The sequence below is a fragment of the Mugil cephalus genome, chromosome 5, assembly GCF_022458985.1.
Source record: "Mugil cephalus isolate CIBA_MC_2020 chromosome 5, CIBA_Mcephalus_1.1, whole genome shotgun sequence".
NCBI lineage: Eukaryota > Metazoa > Chordata > Actinopteri > Mugiliformes > Mugilidae > Mugil > Mugil cephalus.
Window position 1 is genome coordinate 7617773 of NC_061774.1, and position 20506 is coordinate 7638278.

Here is a 20506-nt window from a genome sequence, read left to right on the forward strand (position 1 = left end):
AGAATCTGCTATTGGCCTTAGGATGTTTTGTGAAAATGGCAGTAGTGACTCAACTCTGCCTCTTGTCACTCATTAGACAATTCAAGTGAACCTTTAATTATGGGTATAATTACAAGAAACTTCTACAGGAATTGACTCACTTGGAGGCAGCCTCAAGTGGCCATTTGTGGAATTGCAGTTATCACCACACTCTTTCCTTCATTTTTCATCCCCAGAGGTTGTCACTGTAACAAAAGGTTAACAACTAACGACAAGCAAACAAAGCAGAGAACATTTAATAGTTTAATTATAATCTGCTGTATACATTCAGTGATTATTCCGATTTTCATGTTGCCAGAAGCCATGGGTGAGACCAGCAAAACATTCAGCTACAAGATCTAGTTTGTTGTATGCAATTTGTCCATTGTCATTCATATTTTCCACATTGTACATAGTTTACTGCAAAGCAACATAAAACCACATTGCTGATGTGCAACACGGTTCTTCCAAGACCTTAGATCGTTCAAACACGATTCCACCCAGTCTGTTGTGTGGCGCTCGTAGGAGGAAGGGGAGCCCTGTTTATACCACTGTGGTCGCAACTTTATCTTTGAGATCTGTCGAGCACAGATGGCACAGGGACGCAGCAGTGCTGAGCGAAGCTAGTCTGCACATCAGCATGCCCTCAGTTGAAGCTGAAAAAATCTGGATTTAACTTGATTGGGCCAAATAGGAAAGCCAACCTATTACACAGATAATAGGTGGAACCCTGTCACAGCCTGAAGAACACTGGAGGCCGTTCTGTGTCCTCCTTAGATACTAAGATTAAGCAACATCCTGCAATCGTTAAGGTTTTGTTTGCATCTTTTTTGGTTTCTTTTGCTATCTCACTCTAAGCTCATTGAACTGACACACTAATGTTGGTGCTGAAATCGCTTTTTTTGTCGTCGTTTTTTTTGTCTTTTTTTTTTTGTCTTTTTTTACATTTTCTAGTAGCCCACACAGAAACTGGATGGCACAAGAACTGACCAATAAGAAACTCTTTACAACAAGGTAGACTGCAAGTCAACAGTTGCCAGGGATCACACGGTAAACAAAAAAAAAAGAAAGAATCCAAGTTCATTTCAAGAAAAAAAAATCAGGTTCAATAGAAAAGCAAAAGACAAATGAACAAAAGCAAGTTAATTCCAAGTATAACTTACTCATAAAATAACTACACAGCATTAAATATTCTCATTATACATTTTTAAATTATTTATAAAATATATTTTGGCATATATGTTTTTTTATTTTTGTGTTTGTGTAACAAACGCTACTGTAGCTTCAGTTGAACACCAATGTTTATTTGTTTTTTTCTCTTGAAACAAAACATTAAAGGGATTGTCACATAACAACAGGTTATTAAAAATGATAATAGTAAACCCTATACAGAGTTTCACATAGCAAGACATGAGTGACGATCCCTTCTATCCTAGCCCCATAGTCAAAAGTCAAAAAAAGTACAAGACCAAAGCACAAGGTTCTAATTTGTGCTCCACTGGCTACAATCAAGGTTGGGCACAGGAGATTTCAAAAGCAGTGAGTCTTTTTTTTTTTTTCTTCATACAACTCAATTTGAACACAAGGATCTCTCTGTCGCACGTCCAGTGTTCAGGGCGGCTTGGCAGATAGCGACAGTTCATTTAGCTCCAACCGTGATAAAATAGAAACACTGTAAGGACCTCACAGTCTGATGACACTAGGACGTCCTCAGGGATACACAGAGAAAGTTTCTCCTATTACTCAACGAGAGGGTGCGAGGGGGGACCGACCGGGGGGGGCCTCCCGTTCCTTCCCGCGAACGTACTGAAAAGTGTTGAAAGAGGAAATCGACAACATTTTTGGATGAATCCTGTGTGTATCTGTTATTACAGTGACGGAGCTCACTATACAAAGGAACAAAGAGCGATTTTGGCAGCTAAAACGGACTGCAAAACCAAAGAAGGCAAATGTCAGTTTGTGATACAAAATAGTTCAAAAGGCATAACCGTACGTATGAACTGGCACCTCGGGCGTCCAAACATGTAGCATCCTGCTTTGGCTCGGGGGGGGGCTGGAGAGCTCCGCCGGCCATGTCCACGCAGTCAACAGTAACCTGCCTGTCCACTCGTTGCAGACCGATAGAAAGAAAACTCAACAAAAAGCAAACAAGGAAAAAGTACTGCGACTACAACAAAGCCACATCCACTACCTGGGCTTGAGCACACAACTAGTCGCAGCATACTACAGTTGATCATCATCATCATCATCATCATCAGCCCAGGCTGGTTCTTGGATTTTTGTATACTGCAAATGGGTGTGTCTCTCTAATTCCACAGCCTGCCTTTCTCCTGTGTACACACAGCTATTGCGGGGTATATATATGTGAGTTTACACTGTAATGCATGTTGGTGTGCGTCATTGAGAAGCTCGCTAAAGCACAATGTCCTTCAGGCGCTTGCTGCTGGGGGATTCCTTGTCCCGGCCATCGTGGAGAAGAGTGTTGATCTCCCTGACAGCCGGCTCACTGTCCTTCCCCTCCGGCTGTCTCAGCAGGCTGTGGTTGGCGATTCGCTCTGCGTCGCGGCATTTCAGCGTGTTGTAGGCAGACGATGGCTTGGAGGCTGGGCTCTTCAGGTGCACGGGGGAGGTGATGGGGCTGGCCGCCTCGCGCCCGTTGCCAGCTTCACGGACAGCCCCTCCATTGGCCTTGGGGCTGCACACCTGAGACTCCTGAGTCCGCTTTCCCTTAATCTCTCCCCGCTCCACGTCCTCGGGCCCATCCTTGCCGAAGGTGGCAAAAGTCCTCTTGGTGGTGCCGTCCTCGTAGTGCGGCACGTCCACCGTGGTGGCCTCGATGGACAGAGCGATGACGTTGCGAGCGTGGTCGGGCGACTTGGCGCGCGCCGAGATTGGAACGCGGGGCATCCAGCAGCGGTCCGAGTGGCCTAGGATGCGGCATTCGTCCTGGCAGTGGAAGCCCTCGCTGGGATCTGTGAAGGGAAAAGACAAAGCACGACGGTTAGGTTTGTTTTGGATTTTCAACTTTATACTAAATAAAAGGCATGAAAAAATAGAGGGAGCATTTTGTTTTCATTTAACCAGTCCAACGTTCGTGAACGATTTCCTTTCACTCGTGCCGCATTCCCTCCACATCCGCTGGAGACTGCAGCCCCCGTTAACACTGCTCACTGATAACTAGAGCTGGATGTTTGGGGCACGTCTAATATGCCAATTAAATTATGTATTGTTAAATCAAAAGTCCATTTGCAGCTTTTCTATAATTGGGTTTTCTGTAGCAACATTAGATGAAAGGCAGGTTTAAACAGTGCAATCAGATATCGCGGAGAAAGACACCAGATGAGTTGCGGTGTTGCTGCCTGGTTCATATCTCTCTCCCTCTCTGTCTCTGTCATCTGGCGCCGAGTTATAAATATGTAATGATGTTTAACGCTGGAGTAAAAGAAAAAAAAAAAAAACAGAGTTCGTCTGCATCCATGCAGCTGTGCTGGTCTGCACTTTGTTGTGATGGGTGAAGAACTTCCCAGAACAGCAAAAACTTGGCCTTGAAAATGGTCTTCATGACAACACATTTATGGCACATTAGCAGCAGCACTTGACGAGGGAAAATGGAACAATTCTTTTTCTTAAATCCCTACAGGCGACTATACTGTTTCAACCAGCTCCGCTCTTAAGAAACAACCTGCCACGCAGATACGCAGTGACATATTTCTGTGCTCCACTATTGCTTGTTTCCCTCCTAGCAAGAGCCATCCTCTGTTTCAGAGGCCCAAGGTGACAAGAAGGGATTGTGAGAGGGATTGCGATCGACCCAAATGCATACGCTTACATCTGGCAATCGCAGCTTGACAGATCACCTAATTAAAATCACTAATGATCTGTTTTTCTCCCTTCTTTTCTGCACTCATGAGAGGCACCTCTACTAAGGCCCTGGGAATCGATATTTAAAGATTGAAGACAGACTTTTCAGGGGCAGATATGTCGGAGCTGTCTCTCATAAAGTATAATCTGATGAGACTGACAGATAGCATGGTAACTAAATGACTGGATGAGTGAGTCAAGGGTGTCATGCGCTGTTTGAACTCGAACATGGGGAGCGGAATTCTGGAGGAATCATCTTGTTTGAGGGCATGAAAGCGTGAACACCAGCGCTAAGAATGCAGATCATGAGCGGGCAACGTCCTCATGACGGGTTCATACTGAGGCAGAAGAATCCTGAGATCATGTCTGGTATAAGGCTTCACCTTGCAAGCGAGAGGATTTCCTAATTTGTTTTAGACAATAACAATTGGATGTAGTCTACACGAGCATATAATGTAATATTAAAGGATTTATTCTTGTGGAAAATATTAACTTCATGAAACGTTATTACATAACGTTATGCACATTATGCTTGGAGCTGCATAAACAGGCCGGTTTATGAAATCGCTATACAGAAAAAATCATTTGATAAAGCCAAAACTAATAAATGAGCCAAAACCCGAATGCTCTCCACTTGTTATAATCCTGTATATATGTAAATCAGAATGAATGCTGATTGGCGCAAGGAACTGCAATGGCAGCAATCAAGGAGACAAAAGGCATTAAGCTGGAGGTTTTGTTTAAAGCTATCCAATCAGGATGTAATAATGCAATCACAACAGAAAGTCTTTACCAGGTACCAAGAACATAATGGCGGGTGATGAACGAAAAATAAATAAATAAAAATAAAAGAGCATGATTAGATTGTCCACTGCAGCAGCACTTTTCATTTCAAATCCCGCGTCCTTCCTTTTATAATCCTAAATCACTGCTTTGTCAGTATCCTTGTTGTGAAATGACCCCTTTGTGACACCTTTACGTTGATACATTGCAAATAATAAAGATGCATTAGGCAGCCACTTCTTAAGAAGCAGAGGTTCATTCCAAAAAATGACATTTCAGTGTTAATTTGCAATGAAAACGTATGTAGCTTTTGAATGACATGTGCATTCAGGAGCTGTAATATAAATTTTACCTCTGCATTTAATAATCTGAGATTTCACCAAAAACGTTCTTTGACACATTTGACAAAGTCGATCTTTCGACTGATTAAAATTTTGCAAGCATCTTGGTAATGAATGCAATTTCCTCTAAACACTTTGGCTTATTTCAACAGCCTAAAGCATTTTCTAAGGCATGAAAAGCCTGGAGGCACAAAGAAATGTGCACAAGTCTTGTGCTCTCTACTTAGCGGCACATGTGTAGGCAGTGAATGACATTTTCTCTCCTTTCCTTTAGGGGTCTATGGGAGAGCAACTGGGTTGTAAATGACATTGTTACAAAAGGCAAGTGCCATTAACGCTCACACATCCTGCCTTTGCTCGGAGCTTCGTAAACCGCAGATGTTGCTCTAAAAGACCCGCGAAAAATGGAGGCAGAATTAAAAAAAAAAAAAAAAAAAAGTGACAGGCCTTTAACCTCCAACAAAACAGAATCTCATCCTGTTCAGAAAGAAAAGAAAAGACAAACAAAAAATGGGCAAACTATAATGGAAACGGATGAATTTGATTTGGAAGTCAACAAGTACAGAATAGAAGACAGTGAACGCACCTCCTGCTGAGAGCGTGTATTCAAAGGCATCAGGAAAATAAGCCTGCCAATCAGTTCCAGGAACAGACTAAAAGCACAGTGGAGCGCAGGATGTCACTGGGAACATTTCCGATCTAGGATTTAATTCCTATTAATTACTGCGGGAGCTCCATCGGGAGTTGGAGGCTGCTGGTGTTTTTTTCGTGTTGTGCGTTGAAATGAAATACAATTTATTGGCAACGGAGTCCTAAAAACACATGCATCAATAGCACAACACCGCTGTCAAATCAGACGTAGTGCGCTTTAATACTCTACTAATGTCCAAAGGATGCTGACGGCATTAGGGAGCACTTTATAAATGTATGTGCTGACACCCACGGCACTGGAAAATAATAAATATTTCCCCTTCAGGTGCAAAAACAATATTCTCCTGATAGTGCTGTCCATATGTTTTCAGTTCGTTGTTACCTGGAATAGCATCACTTTGCACGCTGGGAAAAAAAATAATACACGTTCCCTGCCATTTCATCTCGCGTCTGCCGATTCAGCCCTGCCTCTCTCCCTCAATCAGACGCAGGCGCCTGAACTTCAAGTTACAGCAGACAGTTCTTTACGTTCAGCGTGGGAATCCCACAGCCTGACAAGCTCATTGCTCAATTTACCCCTGTGCGCCGCATATAATGTTCCTTCATGATATACAGCTGCAGGTGATATCTGTTTGCCTCTGATGCAGCAAAAACAGAGGCATCAGCAAACGTGTGAAATCCTCCGACACAAAAGGGAAGGGATGTGCTCAGCGAGCGAGGCAACTCCCTGCTAAACTCCCCGAGCTTTCGCCAGCTATTTTGCGTCCTGTTTGGCTAACACGCGGAGCCTTGCCTTGGAAAACACACACGCTTATCCCTACAAAAAGTAGCACAGACAGCCTCAAGGTTGAAAACCATAATGTAATCCCGTAAGACGAATGTAAGCAGGTGCAAAAAAAAAAAAAAAAAACAGAAGGCCAGACTGTAGGGCTGGGGCCGGGGTTGAGTTGATCTGAACTCAGATTCAGGTGACAAAATCTTCCTTCTGCATTTCTTTGTTTAATTGGAAGTACAACGCCAGGGGGACCTGCAGTATGACACAATTCAGTCAGTTCGGTTTAACAGCAGTATGAAGCAGTGTGGCATGATAAATCATTTTACAAATAATGTCTGCCACATTTGGCTTAAGTCACTTTTTTTGTATTTCCTCTGTAGGCTGTCATTTTCATCTTAGTGGTAACAATAGATGTCCTGATTCTGTTTGTCACATGAAAACAGATACTCCTGAACAGACAGCCAGACGGTATAATGAAATGCATCTTCCCTGTGATGCAGCTGTTATGAAAGAAAATAATTAAGAGCAATTTAAACCTAGACGTACTTTACTTGTGCCCTGCGCAGACCTTTACAATTGCCTTTGACTATTTCTGTTGTTTCCTGTCTGTCTTTGATATTAAACCCAAATAAAAGGCTGTTGAACGTAGCCTGTCCATAGATTGAAAAGACGGTCGTTGAGCTCTGTTGACTGAAATGGCAAACAGCATCACTGTTTCACCGCTGTGAAAGGACTGGTGTAAAATTCTAAGGAACCACGTCCAAAGAAAGTTAAATAAACGTGACCGCAGCGCCGATCCTTTTTTCTTTAGCATTGTCGACACACTCGTTGTCGTGACTGAGCGGTGTGCAGAAGGTTTGCGTTTGCTGCTAAAATGCCGTCCACTTTTTCTGCTCTCATCTTGGTATTCTAGAGTATCTTTGACAGCGAGATGGCTGTTTTCTAATTGCTCTCCATATTAATTTTCCATCCTGGCAGTCACATGGCAAAGATTGATTAAATCTAAATTGTTACTACGGAGTCTTGATGGAGCATGTGATGCAGAAGCTGATGAAAATATCACAAGGGAGGGGGGTAAAAAAAAAAGGGGAGATAAAAAAAAAAATAGCACCAGCAGAAGAGAGGGTGACTGTCCGTGGATGGTTGGTGCTCGGAGTCCAGATCATGCTCGAGACCTAACAGGCTTGGCCCCGTCTGATCCTAACACTGGGAATGGAGCTTAACATCTAGCCTGTCCTAACTACAGTAGAGGACAGTTCTACGGCCAGCTGAGGCTGAAGCTCGGCCAAGCAGCCTCCTACACTACTCACCAGGGAGAGTCCAAGCACTGCTGTCATCCCAGCCAGCCAATTCAGTCTGTGGGCCATAAATCAGCCCGGAGGCTTGGCTCCTGCGGGAGCGGCAAGATGGAGTGTGATGGTCTTGTTTTTACAAACAGTAGAGGGGCACCCTTACTGCGCCACGCAAGCCATCATTCTCTGCACAGCACTGAGTCCTCTCCGTCTCCCTACAGCATCTGGTTCAGTCACATCAAGCCATCCCCCTCCTGAAAACCCCAGATTCATTCCTCACAGCTCCCCGCACAAGGCCATCCTTTATGCTGCTCCTCCTTCTGTCCTCTTCTCTCACCGAATCAGTTCTGCCGTCTCACGTACACTGATGTAATTAAATGAATCCTTCAACGCAAAATCACTTCCTCTCATTTCTGCCTATCTGACCAGAATTCCTTCAGCTCTCTCAGTAAAACATTAATTGTCGGGAACATTAGACACGCCGGGGTGCCCTTGTTAGTACTCTCGTATGGCTGGTGAGGCCAGGGGTTCGTGTGGCCCTGGTTCTATTTCTGAGCATTAGCAGCAGTCAATTTATCGAGAACAAATTCACTGTCTCAACCGTCTAGTGCTGCAGAAAGTGTCTGACAGCTTGTCACTTCCAGCGGACCCACGGTATCCTCCCAAAAGCTGATGTAAAATGGCAAGTCAGCTTCATTCCGAGACAGTTGCTTTTCTTTAAAGTGCTCGGCAATAATTGTTTTCAAAAGCCAGCGACAGTTTAAACCAAATTCAGCAAATGTTTACTTCCTTTGTATGTTTCTTCGCTCGCTGCCGCCTTGGCCATCCAGCAGAGCCGATGTGTTCTATAACAGGTCCCGGTATAAAGAATGAATTTCCAAACTGGTGTTGACAAACAACGCACTAGCTTCTAAATTGGTACAAACAGCATCTGTTTAACAGCTGTGTAACAGCAGCGGGAGGGAAAAAAAGCAATCGCTACGCTGTTTTATAAATCACTATGTCATCGCAGAGCATTGTTTTGTTGGAAAGCAGGACCACTAGCCAATGGACTGTTTGATGTAGTGGAAAGAATGTGAGCTGGTGGTCATGATGACATACGTGGGTGGGATGGCTTCAGTGCCCAGGCAACAAATAGTTTATTATTGAGCGCCACTCCTACCATGACTGGTTTCAAAAGGTTGCGATGTCACGGCAACAGTTTTTACGCCTGTAAAAGAATTACCATCCCTTTTCATGAGTCCGTGTCTTTTTTTTGATCAGATCCGGGCAATATCATAATTCATGCCCTGGTTTTCATATATTACACGAGCCAGTGACCATTTAACTCTCTCAACAGGCACTCTGACTGGATTTAACCCAGGCAGAAAGCCATAATGAGCTAAGCCTGGATGCACAAGGCTGAGCGCCATTTAAGAGGTAGCAGAGAGGTTCTCGTCTGTGGCTACAGCACCAATGCCATACACTCATGTGCTCACAAAGCCCGTGGATAGGCAGACACCGTATCTGCCTGAAAAGTTCCCAACTGTTCAACCACGCTGCCAGTCACTGGAGATTTGGTAGAGAAAAATAAAACTCTGGACACTCGAAAAATTCAAAAACAGCTTATTTTTGGTGTAAATGTGCTCTCTTCAAGACATTTTTAAATTCTCATTTTAAAGGTTTAGTTTAAAAGTAAGAAAAAATATAACTTGGAGGAAAATATCTGACATATATTTAGAATACAATGTGCTTAAATAATCAAAAACTAATGGGCAAACGATGTCAGGAAATACATCCTTGCAAATAATGCTATAATGATGATGAGAGGAGTGTCATTAAGTGTATTTTGGCTTAGGGTTTAATTACACACAGCTAATAACTTCAAATTGTAAAAGAACTTGTACAGTATTACGCTCACACTTTCCTCCGCCGCGAGATAATGATGCCAACCATATCGCTGTCACTGGAACAAGAAATCAGCTTAATAACTTTGTGGTGGCAAATTAGATAATTTCGTGGCCATATATAACATTTCCAAGAAAAACTAATCAAGGATGTAATTCAGTGATGAATGTCATCGGAGGAAATTCATCTTTTTTAAAGGGACAATTATTTTAAAATACGAGAGATGGAAGATGAAGAAGAGCGCAATTAAAGTCAAAATTAAACTGAAACTTGAGCTCATCCTGTTGTAATTTGATGTATTTCTGGTTAAAATGGGATCGCACGGGGAGGAATTTCTCAAAAGTGTCCCGGTTGTAAATTTGTTTGATTGGAGGAGCATTTTGGGGTAGAAGATTTGCAGCGTAATTAGTTTAATAATGTCCCCATAAATCTAGGAAAACTACAATAATCATATGCTCCCTACCTTCGTTCCTTAACAGAGTTTTTAACCTTCATATCACTTTTCACTTTTAACACTTCAGTAGGAGACAGATAATAAAAATTTTATATCATTTAAAACTCCAATCTTTGTTTTTTTTCTGTTTTATATGTATTTTATTCATTTTATGGTTCGAAGCAGAAGCCCTTAATGCAGGTTTCATTTCAAAACTAATTACATTAGTATATGCGTTACACACTCCAAATATTGCGTTCTATTGTGATGTACTTCGCTATAATGGCATCGCAAATGTCACCCTTGTCAATTCTGAGCATCCAAATTGCCCCTCTAATGATGAGCTTCAAATTAACCTGTGCTCAGGCGCTCAAGGCCCACAGCAACCATACAACGCGCTCCCAAAACCCAGCACAGCGGGCGGCTGCTGCTGCTGCTGCTGCTGCCTCCGTCCTGGGTGCAGACCTGCTCGCTCCGACATGCCAGCCAGCCCACTCGCGAGCCTCTGTCAGCTTGGCTCAATTCCTCAAATACAATGCATCGGCAGAGGACATCTTTAAATACACTAGAACAAATGCGGCATTTCTGTGTTTAAGCTTGACCGAGCTAGCGAGCTAATTTCCTCCTAAACCCTGGAGTCTGGGAGAAGCGAGGGGGCAGAAGCAGACTCTTAAATTACATCCATAAATGGGGATAGGGGGGTAGATGGAAGATACGTGGCGAGCGGAGATCGAGAGGAGACAGATGGATGGCAGCGCCGTGGAACGAGATCATTTATGCACAGCGTTTTTGCGGAAAAAATAATCTGATTAGAATCTCGGATATTTCTTAAAATAAAATCTAAAGGCGTGTTATTAACTGGAAAAAATATCTATAAGGTTTCAGTTAATGGGCAGGAGGGAGAATACAAACTACAGATGTCAAGAAAAATGACACTAGGAAATAAAAATAAATGCTCGGTGAGGAATGAGGATTTCATTAATATTATAGGAGGCCATAACAAATGAAATATTTTCCCAACAACACCGAGATTTCTATTTGTAAATCCACATTTTTCACCCCAACCGTCAAATTATTCTTCATGAAATAGATCGAGTCTATAACCAATAAACAGTCTAGACAAAGGAACTATTTATTCTCGCACACTTGCCATAAAGATATATATTTCTAACACTTTCTCCTTCTGATTACTTTCTCCTCTCTTAAGAGCTATTTTTTCCTCAGCCGTCTGAAATAAACACGATACTTCAGCACTTGTCAATGTGTCCAAACAGCTGGTGGCTGGCACACCGGGCGGCAAACCAATATCTTAGGATTTCCTCTCCCTCTGCGAGCTTTGCCTCAAAAGAGTGCCCTTACATAATTAATATAATGTGGCTTCTCATTCAGCCGTGTTCACTTTGTGTTAGCCAGGACTGTGTGTTTTCATTCCATTTTATCTTGTCACAGAAGCACCAGCGTGGTTCCTTCTCTCTCATGCCCGTTTTTTTTCTTCCTTTAAAAAAAAAAACCTTGTCCCCCCCTCCTTTTTTTTTCAACAATTTTAACAACCTCTGGAAATAGGACACTGAACATAGGGATTATGCTGGGATGTAGCGTGATGGGCAGGTTTGGCTAAGTGTGCAGAAGCATGTATAAAATAGGAGGAGGTGGGCCACTTCGGGAGACGGATCACGGGTTGAAAAAAAAAAACAAATACACAATGTCACTTCTGGATGAGTGGCAGATGAAAGAAACGAAAAGGAAATAAAAAAGCAGCAAGGCCCCCATTGCGTAGAGATGCATTAGATTTCCACCTGCTGAGTGGAGGAAAGGCAGGAGGGAGGCGTTCTAACACACTTCTTATTTCCCTGTCACAAAGGCCAATCTGTTTGGCATCTGGGAGGCCTGCTGATTTTCTCCCAGGTTCTCCATTATCCGCCAGAGTGAGGTCTACACCATGATACCACTTAATATAAGACAGTCAGAACCAATGTCCGTAGCATTAGCTACCCACCAGCCAGTGCGGAACTATATAGAGGATTGTCAGCAGTGAGGCAGCACAAGAGCAGAGCTGCAGGTCGTATCTAAGACACACAGATTGAGATGGAGGTGGGAGACTGGTCTGAAGAAAAGAGAAGGAACTAATGGGCACATCTTTTCTGATTTGAGGAACATAACTATAGCATACTTTAGGATGATGGCAGGGGTCTGACACAGTGGTAGTAATTGGATTTCTCAGGCCCTGTGCCCACTCGTGATAACATGCTGAGCTGTGACATGAAAAGTCCTTATGTGTGGCAAGGGAGCAAGGTGCAGCAGAGTGGAAGTGACAGGTGTCAAAGATCCAATTCCCCCGCTCCTCTCGATCCTTGAGTTCCTTTTCTCTAGAGACAGCTGTGGAACAACCTGCCCTGTGGTAAAGCCAAACGCCAAGCTTGACATTCAGTTGCAAATCCAAGCTAGTTAAACCCACGTAGAGTGCTGCAGAGGAGGGGGGAGGCGGAGGAAGCGGGGTGGGGTTGTGTGTGTGTGTGTCTGCGAGCACTGTGGATATAAGAGGTCACGGCCTGATTGCTTGCTTTATTTATTTTCTGATGCTAATGCGAGCTGAATACAGAAGGAGCACAGGATGCCTACGATGAGCTGGGGAGCACACTAAGGCGCCTGAGACCCCCGCTGCAGATCTTACAGATGACGGGAGGGGGGGGGGGGCTGAGCAGTGTCTGACCACAGTCCCCTCCCTGTCCTCTCCCTTCGCATTCTGGCCTCGTCTTTAACGAGGACTGCATGAGAAGAGGCACATCATTAAAAAGAGCCATTCTGAGATTTTCCTGTCTGCCATTAAACTTAACAGCCGACCTCTCTCATTACCTTTTATCCTCCCCTTTAAAGAGGCGGGGGACAGAGGGGTTTCGAAAAGTCACATTTGCTTGGCGAGATGCATCAGCTGGGTGAATCTTGACTCCATTCTGCTGCGACGTTAAAGCCTCCTGAAGTTTACCAAAATAGACGCAGCAGATGAGCGTAGCCGCAGCATATACATGCTTCACACTAACTAACCTGGTTTTATGTTCTATACGCATGCGATATGATAATTAGGTTAATGCCCAGGAAGATATGAAGTAGCCTAAAGGAAATATCTTATTAGCAGCTCAATTCAAAAATAGAGGGCCTCCGCGAATGTGTTTCAACGCTGATGAATTTAACTTCATTATCCCCCGCCATCAGCTACGCCTTAATGTAGAAACAAAACTCTGAATGCCGTTCGCCTCTTGACCTTTTCCCACAGACGAACCGAGTCCAAAAATGCAGCGTTCGTACGGCACAGTGATTCAGCCTGACTGGCGCATGTTAATTCACTAAGGTATAAAGAGAGGGCAGAGGATGAAAAGGCGGAGGGTCTTGAATATGAAGACGTGCTGACAGACGCTACGCATGCAGGGTAGCCGGTGGAAACTGGCAGCCAAAAAAAAAAAAAAAAGAGAGAGAGAAAAGGAGGCTCTCGGGGTCCACACACACCTCGGCAGGTCCCTCCGCTCTGTTGGCCTGCCCTCACTCTCTCATCAATAGTTTATAATCTGGGTCACTAGCAGCCACAAGGTGCCTCCCACTATTGAGACCGAGTCAAAATGTTGAATTACAACATACTGAGCTCATCCCTGCAAGGTCAACTAGGGGACAGCGGGGGGAACACTGACACTAATTGGTGAATGAAAGATAGTAATGATAGAGGAGCTTTGGACGACTTCTCTTTAACCTCTGTTTAACTTCTGCTCAGTACAAATCCAATGAGTGCGATCCGCCGTGCCATGTTTTACAGTATTGTGCGGGGTCTCTGCGCGAGAAATTCTGCACTTCAACAGCTATAAAATGTTACAGAATAAATCACTTTCGCTGAATATACATGAGGGGTGCGAAATATGGAAATATTATAGCTCTCTGCCTGAGGTAGTAACCTTTTGTTGCCACAACTGAGGAGGAGGACGACGGAGCTTTACATATTCCTGCTACATATTCTGTCTGAGTTATAATGTTGTCAGGAGAGCCAAGGTGATGAGAACTAAGATAAAAAAAAAAAAAAAAACAGGATGGAGGTGACAAAGGCATTCGAGGAGACGGGAAAATGAAAGAAAAATAAAATGTGGGAAATCTCAAACAGATTAGAGAGGATGGAGGTGTAGTGTTTTTCCCACAGAAAGGAAGTAATAGGGGTTAAAAAAAGAAATGCACATTGCTGCAGCACAGGAGACCCCCCCTCTCTTCACACACACACACACACACACACACACCTCCCCCCCTCTTCCTCTCTTACCCAGCTGCAGTGATAAATGTCTCTTTGTATTCTGGACAGAAAACTGCAGGCTACAATGTACTTGTCAGAAGACAGCTGATTTCCCCTTTAAACAGAGCAGAGTATATTCATAATCTTTCCTTTCACAGGAGGGAAAGATAAAACAAATGCCTCGCGCCCCGAAACAAAATGCCCGGAAAATCTCTCGCCATTCACGTGTGCGTTATGAATTTATTCCCAGCGCAGTGCAACGTATGCGTCTGCAGCAGGCTGAGCAGTGGCATGTGCGTGCAATCTTCCATTCTTCCTTAATTTCGCAGCATCTTTAATCCCCGCAGCGTAGCTGTAGTTCCACTATGAGGACTCCTAAATGGGAGTCAGTGCTACAGGTAATGGAGCTGATTATAGCTATCTGGGCTGTGGGCCAGCTGCCAGATTCTGCCCTGCCTGGAGGGAGCACAGGCCGCCTGGTGTCTGATATCCTGGGATCCCTGTAATACAAGCCTCGCATTGGCAGTCATTCTGTGACTATCCTGCCCACTTCCAGCCACACACTGAGGCTCCTTTGAGTTAGTCTATGTGTATAGTATGTCCTCATCAGACTGTTTACTCCACGTGGTATCACTCCAGAGTCATACCATTTCAGCAACAAGGCTGTGGTAAGTAGTGCTTTTGTAAGGGAGCATTATGGGCTAAGTGACATGAAGTGAAGTTGTCAACAGAGGATCAAGATCTTCTGTCCTCGGGGCAGATTGTTTGGAGTGCCCAAGGTTAGCGTTACACACACAAATTGCACTCCTCACACAACAGACGACAATGGCTAATCGACTGGGAATGCTTTACCACGTCAGCTGACCAGTTACTGTTAAACTGTTACTTCATATGTTAAATTTCAACCAACACACAACAACACGGTACAATTCAAGGAGAAATAATTGGCTTTGGCCCACTTTGCCTTTTGCCATCACAATAGGTGTGCGCGCAACACTCTCGGCACTTGCTGCACCATGGCGCGGCGGCCGCTGTGGGTGCTAAGTTTAGTAAAGAACGCCACTGCAGAGAGGACGCTTTATTAACCTCTAGCAATTCTGAATCTACACCACATGAAGATAAGATTGTCACTGCAGAATGTAAATCAGTGTTTAGATTACGATCAGCTGTCCGTGGCAGAATGCTACATCAAGATGTCGTGGCACAAACACAATTCCTCAAAATAAAGAAGCAGAGAGTGCCTTCGCTCTCGCAAAGACAAAAAGTGCTGAGAATCTCCAGGAGGGTAAAATAGGGACAGACGGAACGGAAAAAAAAAATAAGAAAGAAAGAGAAAACTAATTACTCTCCCCGTTCAGAGTAGGAGTAAAATAATTTCATTGCAGCCAATATATTAAGATTAATGCATAATTAAAATATTTTTTTTCTGACCAACTTCTCCCAAACAACTCAATTAGATGGGGGCTGCAGTGCCAACAACCCCACAGCCCTGCCAGTACCGCGTGCTTTGTATTACTGTGGAGAAGGGGGCGTGTCCACGCGGTGACCTCAAAGAATTAAAAACACAATGGTGCTGCCTCAGTTTCTCAGACAAGAACTAAAATCAATCAGAGCCACAAAAGGCGAGTAGACTGGAGACAACGCTGCAGCTCTGCTCTGCCTCTTGAATTTCACTCTATTTCCCCCTACCCATAGTATTTCTCTCTAGTGCCATCTCTTTATCTTCCTCCCTCTTTCTTTCTCCTCCTCTGATTAACCTTTAAAGGCACACTTTTACAGCCACATGCACACGCACACACACACACACACACTATATATATACTCGGTACACACTCCCAGGCAGATTTAAAATTCAGGTACTCTCTCCTCTCCCCTTTCTGTTTAATACACACTCGGCCCCCATCAACTTCTGCACATTACCTGTTCTTAATCTACCTCCCTCTGCCTGGGATCATCCTGATCCCCCTGTTTTCCCATCTGCTGTCGATTGGGGCCCAGCTTGGCTAGGTGTTCAACAAACAACCGTGATTCACTTGGTTTCTGCGGAGATTATTAACACACCTAGCATGGCACAGCGTCATGAATAAGCAATGGAGATCCGGAGCCCCATTTTCTCTCTGCCTCTGTGTTTCTTCCCTCTCTTTCTGCTTCTCTCTCTCTCTCTCTCTCACTCTCTTTGCTGCGTTGTGAACTGAATGCCAGGATTGTCTAGAAAATGAGCTGTCAGTGGAGGGCCTGCAATGAGATACATCAGGCTCATTGTGAGCCCTAGAAAATAATGAACTATTCCAATTTCTCTCTCTGATATGTTCAATATGCTATCCATGACAAGTGCAAAGAGATAAGCAGTCCCCTCTTGAGCTGATTAAATACACTGGGTATATTCAGGAGAGCTTTGGCAGACTGAGGGTTCAGCGGATGCCATTATGGTATTCTAACATTACTGTGTTTTTAGTGTTGGCTGGAAACTTAGACATTTGCAAGCATTTTTTCGTTTTCGTCTGCTGTGGTAAGATGAAGGGCAACTAGAGGCAACGCTTGCCTGAAGTTGTCCGAGAATCAGAATGTGTCAGGTTTAGGTTCTTTTTTTAATATCTGTTCACTCGTCTGCGCATGAAATTAACAAAAAAGCTGAAGCAACGCGCTTAGTGCGAAAGTACTGCAAACTCAAACTACAAAGAGGCCACGGTCGAAACAGAAATAAAACCACAATCATTTTTGCTGTAACACTCTACACTTTGTGAGATATGTAAAAATTACATATTTCCTAAAGGTTTATTTTAGGCAAAATCAATATTGGCCAGCTCCGTTTTTATTACATTAAGCCACCCAATCCAATATGACAGAGCGAGACACTTCATTCGGCGCGATGAAAAATATGAGCCCAGATGGACACAGCTTGAAATGACATCTTATTTCCCTTTTTTTTTTTCTTCCTCATGTCTCTATATCTCTGAGGCAAAAATCTGCATCTTGGTTCTTCATTACAGACTTCACTACACCTGCTTTCAAGCATTCTCTGGTGTGCGTGAGCATGCGTTGTGTTTGCGCTCTATCTTCCTTAATGCTTGTATTGCATTGAGCTCTTTGTCACTGTCAGCCATTTTACCTCCACTGGTTCCACATTAGATTAGGCAAATACAAATCAAAATGGATGGTCCCAGTATAGAGTTTATCTGTTAATCTAATCATAAGGTATCACACCGCAACATGTGTTGTTGCCAGCCCGAATCACAAACAAGGGTTCTGACGCTTAATCCAATCAAGTGTTGTTTGAGTATCAGTCAAATCCTTTGGCAAATTCGAAGCTACCTTGGAGTGAGAGGGAGAAAAAAAAAAATACCCCTACCTGTCAGAGAGATTGTTTCTTCTCTTCCGCTTTTTATTTTCCCTCGCTAAGACTGCTTACTAGACTCTCAGCTCATCTCTCAATCTCTGTCTCCTCACACACGCAGACTCTTTCCTCCTCTCGTGTTGTCAGCACAGCCCCGTTCCTGTTGCCTTCCTGATTCTGACACCTGTCAGCATTTTCGTTAGTAGATCAGAGAACTGCAAACTAGAGATGTTCCCGTGGCGAATTTAGGGCAAGTTTGCGGCAGAAACATGTGAGGTGCCTTTACTGTTTCCTTAATTCAACAGGGAAAGGGAACTGCTTGACTGGCACAAAGTTGGGAGATGTGCGCTGGAGATGTTTGCAGTCAGTAGATGGAAACAGAGGAGAGAGACGTACGGAGGGAAAAGGGAAGAGAGAAAGAAAAGGTGGGGGGAGATGAAATCAATTAGGAACAGCGAAACCCTGTGGATCTGCTGATGAAAGAAGGGAATATGGAGAAATCTGCGGCCCACGGAGGGGGCTTCCATTCCTGGGCTACAGCTTCAGGCACACGCCCATAGGGAGCTAACAGATAGATGAGAGATATTCTCCAGAGGTGGAGGCCAAGGAATTTGTCAGAAATAAAAGAGGCCTGTTCCCTGCTCAAGCTAATTGAGCAGTCTTGGAGCCCTTTGAGTCTAATAAGCCGAGAGGAAGGGATTTTATTTGAAGAACGCTTACACATTGACCCGGAAACAATTCCAAAACCAAGACCACAAACCTCTAAACTCACAAATCGGACGCTGGAAAAACGACATCCCACTCTCCCCTTCTCTCCCCGCTGAGATAACTGGAGAGATTTAACAATACATGAATCTTAATCCTCGAAGACCATGGCTCATCCATATCCGGGAGGAATTAAAGTGTGAGCTATGACAATCAAAGGAAGTGGAAAAAAAGAAATAGATTAAGCCTCCTTTGTCACGAGCCCCCTCGGAGTCTGTTCCCTTGCTTCTCCCTTGACACTAATGGTTCTACAGAGCCAAAGCTAGCATGTCGCACGTTTCAACCAAATCCCCCTAACTTCACAGACATGCCTATAAAGATAAAGAAGAATTCATTTTATATAGCTCTTCTTCTCAGTTTATTGTTATAGCAATATCATCCATTTTTATTCTATTGGCAGATATGAGGGACCCATTACATGTTAAAGATATCCCTTGCTTTATAGATTTTAAGAGATTTAATGTAATTTGTTCTTCAGATACTTTCCTAATCTAATCCACCGTGTAAGGATATTTGAGGTCAGGTTTTCAAAAAGAGCACAGACGCCTCTTTAGATTCTTGGCATGGCTTCAACAAAGAGTTATTCACTCAGATTAAGGTCTAAAATCTCTTCACAAGCACTTCGCTGAAAGTTACCTTGGTAGTGGCTGGTGCAGGGATAATGAATAGCCTTGTTGAAATCATATCACTGAAGGTGGAATAAAAAAAAAAAACAGAAAAAGCATGACTGATGGACATAAGCCAAATATCAAGCTCCTAAATTTCTTCAAATGGGAAAAATGTCCACTGTGATACGGCGCGGGGTCAGTTAGCGGCTGCAGTCTCCTCACACAAATGCGCTCCTACATAAAAGTCAACAAGATGACGTGGATGGAGGATCTTTGTGTGAAGGTAACGGCCGGTCTCCTGGGCAAACAATATCTTTACATGGCACTAGGAATGGTAAACATTTGCACTGTAAAAGCCCCAGAGTTTAACCCTTCCTCCCTTCCTCCCTTTCAGCTTCCCTTTGTTCTCTGTGCTTATCAGCACAAGAAAACAGAACAATAAAAAAAAAAGAAATCACACAAAAAAACAAGGCTGCTCTATCCTCGGCTCGTGTGTGTTGTTGTCCTTTGGCAATTGCAGTCTCTCAACTTGTTTTCTGCTGGCAGGAGAGACGCACTACACAACAAAGTTATTCCCAAAAGACATATAAGCAGCGAGGTGGTTAGAAAGCACGCTTATTTGTTTTCTGACAATTTCCTTCATTCACTTAATAAGGCTGGTATAAAGCGTCCATTTTTGTCAATTAAGACAGATTGAGCACAAAGTCAAACCGCATTCAACGTACGACTGTAACCACGGCGCTCCTGATACTGTACAGGCAGCTTTATTTCTGCCTTTATTTCAGGGTATGGCTCTCACTTTGCACGCAAGCACGGAAATGATAAAAGCAGTGTTCTCCTGAGGAGTCCCAAAAAAATAAAAAAATAAAAAATCCTCACACAACACTAGAGATGGATCCTACCGTGCTTCATGCTGAGTCTGCCCATCACTGTCAGCCCACCATGCCCTTTAACTGCCGGATTAGACCGTAGAGATGGTAATAGAGGAACAATTTCATTTGCCATGTCATTACATTTCTGCACGTGATCTTCGGCGAATTCATTTAATAATAACAAACGGACTCTCATTACTCTCTGGTGTGACCAGTGCCGCCGACTGACTTCCAAAACAATGGGGAAGAGAAGTGAAGCCATTTTGTGAAGTCCTTGCTGAAGAAAAAGAAAATTGCTGGCCAGAGAGCTTATTGCAATATAAGAAATAAGACAAAAAAACAAAAGCACGATAACAAACCGCCTTATTACAATTCCAAACATACTTTGTTATCATCTATTTGTTCTGGTCAAAAGGATGGACAGTGCTGTGAAATAGCCTCTTGTTCTGTTTACCAGCTCTGTGGTGCTACATTACACATTCAGGAGGCATGCATCCATTTTGCTGAAACAGATACAATCATTGGTGGTGTTAATGAAAAAAGGACTGCCTCGGAGAGCTCTCCCCACTTGTAATATTCTTCATGTACATCACTTCTAATTGTCTCCAATAATGAGATCCCG

General features: G+C 43.6%; 1 protein-coding gene across 8 annotated transcripts in view; it reads right to left on the reverse strand.

The window, feature by feature from the left end:
* Positions 1-269: 269 nt before the first annotated feature.
* Positions 270-20506, reverse strand: part of pcdh19 (protocadherin 19) — a 52440-nt gene continuing 32203 nt past the window's right edge. For all 8 annotated transcript variants that reach the window (XM_047585032.1, XM_047585031.1, XM_047585030.1 and 5 more), the window contains exon 5: positions 270-2990. In XM_047585032.1, coding sequence (XP_047440988.1) covers positions 2431-2990 — 560 coding nt within the window. In that variant the 3' untranslated portion in view covers positions 270-2430. The remainder of the gene's footprint in view (positions 2991-20506) is intronic.